This window comes from Engraulis encrasicolus, chromosome 10 (assembly GCF_034702125.1).
Source record: "Engraulis encrasicolus isolate BLACKSEA-1 chromosome 10, IST_EnEncr_1.0, whole genome shotgun sequence".
In the NCBI taxonomy this organism is placed as follows: Eukaryota; Metazoa; Chordata; class Actinopteri; order Clupeiformes; family Engraulidae; genus Engraulis; species Engraulis encrasicolus.
The window spans coordinates 51,222,533-51,227,396 of NC_085866.1; the positions used below are offsets into that span (position 1 = coordinate 51,222,533).

The 4,864-nt window shown below is 50.3% G+C and overlaps 1 protein-coding gene across 1 annotated transcript; it reads right to left on the minus strand.

Moving 5' to 3' along the window:
• Nucleotides 1-41: 41 nt before the first annotated feature.
• Nucleotides 42-2,961, minus strand: fam43b (family with sequence similarity 43 member B). Its single transcript, XM_063209491.1, has 2 exons — nt 1,836-2,961; nt 42-1,712 (listed from the first exon to the last, which is right to left on the minus strand). Exons 1-2 carry the CDS (start codon nt 2,685-2,687, stop codon nt 1,500-1,502), a joined length of 1,065 nt encoding a protein of 354 aa, XP_063065561.1. The 5' UTR covers nt 2,688-2,961; the 3' UTR covers nt 42-1,499.
• Between the last annotated feature and the right edge of the window lie 1,903 nt (nt 2,962-4,864).

Genomic DNA, 4,864 nt, shown 5'->3' on the forward strand with positions numbered 1-4,864 from the left:
GAAACAAAGGCGCGTGCACAAACTGAGAAACCCCCCAAAAAACAAGTGAACACGATTTATTGTTCATGACAATGTCCCTGTCGATAGGGGTGACAGAGACTGGAAACACATATTTTCATGACAATTCATGACAAAACATTTTCAAATATAACACCTTAGATAAATATATCTGAAAATATTGCACATGTATGTATGTTTGCATGTATGTGTGCATGTATGTACTATGCATGTATAGGCTGTTTGTTTGTTTGTTTGTCTGTTTGTTTGTTTGTATGAAAGTGCATGTAAATGTTTGTATGAATGTATTTATATATGCACTGTACATATACATATACATTTTGAATACTTCATTACTTTTCGCCCTTGTTCAGTGTAAAATAATGCAAAGCGTCACCTCGACTTTTCTGATCATGTAAAAAAAATGTACACCCCTGTACTGTGGTGTACAAAGGTGTTGGATGTACCCAAGGACATAATAAATTCATGATATTAAACTTCACATAAATGTCAGTGGCGATGTCTTCAGCTGTCGTGCTTGGGAGGTCAGCTCCCCTCTTAAAAAACGATGGCAATGAATATGTCAATTCAATGGCTCATTTCCTAAATTAAGGTCCAATTCATTAGTACATTTCACCGTAATTGTAAAAGCACATTAAACGCCTCTTAAAATACCATAGTGTGCACAGAAAAGGTCATCTTCAGTGGAAAATTACAGAGGGCTTGTGACACAGGTCAGAAAATAAACAGTTTATCATTCCGTTATTTTCGTACAAATTCTCCTCATCAAAAAAGGGTGCCAATTTATCAAAAAGTTAGAGCTTATCTTAAATACTCACTCATTCAACCATAAAAATACAAATACCACAGTGGAATAAATCTGTCCTCTTTTTCCTCGTCTTTCCAGGTAAATGTGCAGTGATCGCTTGGTTCAGGAGAACAGGAAATCTCCTGTCTCTCCAGTGTACAGTACACCTGACCCCCTCTCCCTCTCTCTCTCTTGTACATCCTCTTAAACATTGTGCTATACTGTAGGCATGTCCATGTCCAGCTCTTTTGTGTTTTGGAAGCCTTTCCCTTGAGACAGCTCGGTGACAGGCATTTTAAAACAAGCCAAGACACTTTGACTCACTGAGCTCCTGTACAGTTCTTATTCCTCAGTGTCTGTTATCCCCGCACAGTGAAGTAGTGGAGCAACAGGGAAGGAAGGTGTGGTGTACAGATCCAGGGAGCAGGCAGGGAATGTGGGAAGATTTCTGTTTTTGTTTGTTTTGTTTTTTTTCGCCGCCACGGCAGCGGCAGGACTGCCTGTGTAGGTGCTGAGCGAAGGATACAGAGAGAGAGAGAGAGAGAGAGAGAGAGAGAGAGAGAGAGAGAGAGAGCGAGAGAGAGAGAGAGAGAGACAAAGAGAGAGAGACAGAGGTCACCCAGTTTGCTTGCTGGTCTCATCGCCCCCTCGTCCTCCATCGTCGCCCTCAACCGGGTGCCCGAGTGTCTAGCTGTCACAGGAGAGTGCTGATGGTGATCTGACCGTCCTCAGTACAGCTGATGGTGCACTCGCCCAGCCTGCTGACGATCCTGCCCAGCACGTCCTTCTCATACATCCGCACCGGCCGCCTGTCCATCACCACCACCTGTCTCCTCCTCACCTTGTCCTTTTCTTCTAGATGTTTCTCCCCTTTCCTTGTCGCCAACTCCTCCTCCTCCTTCTTCTTCTGCACCTCCACCTCCACCCTGACCTCCTCCTCCTTCACCACCGCCTTCTCCTCTGCCCCGTCCCCTTCTCCTCTCCTCTCCTCTTCTTCCTCCTCTTCCTCCTGCTTTGCCTCCTCATTTACCTCCCCCCCATCCTCCTCCTCCTCTTCCTCCTCCTCCTCCTCCGTGATGGAGCACAGGCGCGTGGCGCTGCTGGGCTTGTCGGCGGGCGGCTGGTAGTGGCACTGCCCGTTGAGGATCCGGCGGCGGGGCGCCAGCGGCACCATGCCCTCGCCGAGCAACTCCTGCCGGCAGTGCCGGAAGTCGCTCTGCCTCTTGAGCCGCTTGAACTCGCTGAAGGCGGAGGTGGCGTGGTGGAGCAGGCTGAGGGCCAGCGCGTGGCCCTTCTCCCGCTTGGCCAGCAGCACGGCGTGGCAGCGCAGCACCACCGCCTTGTTCTTCACCTGGTGCCGGTAGATCCAGGCGAAGATCTTGGGCCGGTGCGCCTCGGCCGCCCAGTAGGTGATGCGGTTGAGCGAGAAGAGGTGCGAGGGCTTCTTGCTGCGCCCGCTGGCGTCGGCGCCCATGCGGATGCCGTGCGAGCCCACGCTCAGCTTCAGCTTCAGGCTCTGGTCGCCATAGCCGCTGTGCTGCCAGATCTTGGCCACCGCCTCCTGGACGCAGCCCTCGCCCTTGGCCAGGATGGTGATGGCGCTGCCCAGGTAGCGCACGTTGTACGCCGGCTCCTCACGGTTCAGCTCCACCTTCTGCCGCTTGCTCTGGAAGACGCTGCCCAGCCAGTGCAGGGGGCAGTCGGGCCGCAGGTCAGGGCAGGAGTGCAGCAGCGAGGAGAGGAGCGAGTGGTAGGTCAGCCCGGCGCCAAGGCTCTTGGGCTTCTTGCCACTGCTGTTGCCATTGCCGCCAACACTGCTGCTGCTGCTGGTCTTCTCCTCGTCCTTGACCAGGACAAACTTGCTCCTTCTCCAGGGCAGCATGGGTGCAGGAAGTCAGCGGTGGCCGCGGCCGGAGGAGAGAGGGCATGGAGATACCCCTCTCGTCCCTTTACACGCGAGCCAAGTGTGGAGACTGATTGAGGAAGCAAAAGTGAGTGTGTGGAGAGAGAGTGAGTGTGTGTGTGTGTGTGGGAGAGAGAGTAAGCCTGTGTTTATGTTTGTGTGGGTTGGTGAGTGCCTGCGTGCGTGCGCGTGTGTCTATCAGTGGGGAGAGAAGGAGAGACTGAGCAGAGAGGAATATCCGTCCACGCACTAGAGAGACTGAGAGAGTAGTGAGGCAGAGCCAGTCAGTCCCGCCGCTCGCTCCTCCTTCCTCTTTACATCCTCCTCCTTCTCTCTCTCTACCTCTCCTCGCTCTCTCTCTACCTCCTTTTCCTCTCTCTTTACCTCCTTCTCCTCTCTCTCTCTCTCTCTCTCTCTCTCTCTCTCTCTCTCTCTACCTCCTTCTCCTCTCTCTCTCTCTCTCTCTCTCTCTCTCTCTCTCACTTTCCCCTTTAGTTTTCTCTCCCTCTTGCACCCACCCTCCCGCCTCTATACCTCCCTTTCCTCTCTCTCTCTCTCTCTCTCTCTCTCTCTCTCTCTCTCTCTCCATCCTTCCGTTCTCTCTTTCTCCCACACTCCCACACTCCTTCTTCTCTTTCTATTTCTCTCTACCTCCTTTTCCCCTCTCTCTCTCTCTCTCTCTCTCTCTCTCTCTCTCTCTCTCTCTCTCCCTTTCTTTCTCTCTCCTCATCTCTCCCCCTTTCTCACTTGCTCCCGGCCCTCTACCTTTCCCTCTCCCCCTTTTGCACTCTCTGTCCATCTCTCCCCCTCTCTCTCATTCTCTCTCTCTCCTACTCGATCTCTCTCTCCCACCCACCCCCATCTCTCTCTCTCTCTCTCTCTCTCTCTATCGTCTGGCTGCATCAGTGAGAGTGGAGCAGTGCTTGGAACACAGCCTGGCGCTCCAGCATCCCATCGCTTAACTCTTTCATCCCTTCTATCCCTTTCATTCCTCTCTGCCTGCCTGGGACTTCTCCATTTGCACAGGAAAAAAACACTTGACAGCTCAGAGCGAGCTTGTGGTCTCTATGAAATGACTTGAGTACACTTTCCTATTCTTTAATCGATGCATATTAAGAAATGAGTTCCTTGAGGTGGAAACGTGGTACGGGCTCGAAGGCAAACGGGTCCAACGACACAGATTTAATTAGTGTTTATTAGAAAATGCTCCACAAGCTTAATTATCCTCCGTGGGCAAGACAGTAGCATTCAAAATCCTATAAATGAAAAGGGAAGCGAGGGATCAAATTAGATGAAATGTATTAGAATTAGAATGAAGGGAGCGTGTGATTGATGCCGTCTAATGAAACAGATGGTAATTCAAAAGCAAAATGCAGAGCAACCTCCAAAACCGAGCAGCTCTGTCTGAGCTCCAGCTGCTGAATTTTAAATGTTAATGATCACCAAAGCTTGGCTACAGTCATCGCCCCGGGCCATAATACATCCTGATCCTTCACTAAATCTCCCCAAAGAACTCCGGTAATTATTATTTGAGATATACGACGCCGATATGACTTTGCAAGCAGCTTTATTTTCCTTGCTGCGCACAATCTTTCGAAAGTTTGTAGACGTTTTTATAACCTCCACTGTAAATGTCTCCTGCCACAGTGTATGCATTGTGTTGTCAAATGCTTCTAGAGTTTTCTTGGAATACAAAATACACAAACAGGAAGTTCAGAGCCCTCACAATAGAGTCTTCTGTTTTTATCCCCTGCTTTGCCACCTGACTGACTGCGGGCCATTTAGAGAGGGGTGTAGAGAATAGGCAGAGGGGACCCAGCCATGAATCAGCCTGAGCGGAGCATCTATCTGCCTCATGGGCTCGGCCCCAGACAGCCAGCGCATTTGTCACGCGGCGATAAAGTCCCCATATGAAGGCCCCGACTCCAACAGAGAGACGCGCAGGCCACGCACCGCTGTCTCTTATTGTCACCTCAATGGACGATAATGAAACAGGGAACATGATGGCTGATACGGAACGTGCCATGCCTTCTTGCCTAGACGTAAAAAATGCAGTTTTAATTGAACACTTAGTGAGTCGATTTAACATATTCTAGAGTGTATTTGGTCCCAGGTTACTCTTTACATGTTGAATTAACTCTAGATTTGTAACTGTG

Bases quoted from the DNA above. Each gene is read 5' to 3' on its own strand.
- fam43b (XM_063209491.1), bottom strand. From the start codon at position 2,687: ATGCTGCCCTGGAGAAGGAGCAAGTTTGTCCTGGTCAAGGACGAGGAG. The intron at 1,713-1,835 runs GTAAATGAGGAG...GTGGAGGTGCAG, and splicing joins AGGAGGAGGATGGGGGGGAG to AAGAAGAAGGAGGAGGAGGA.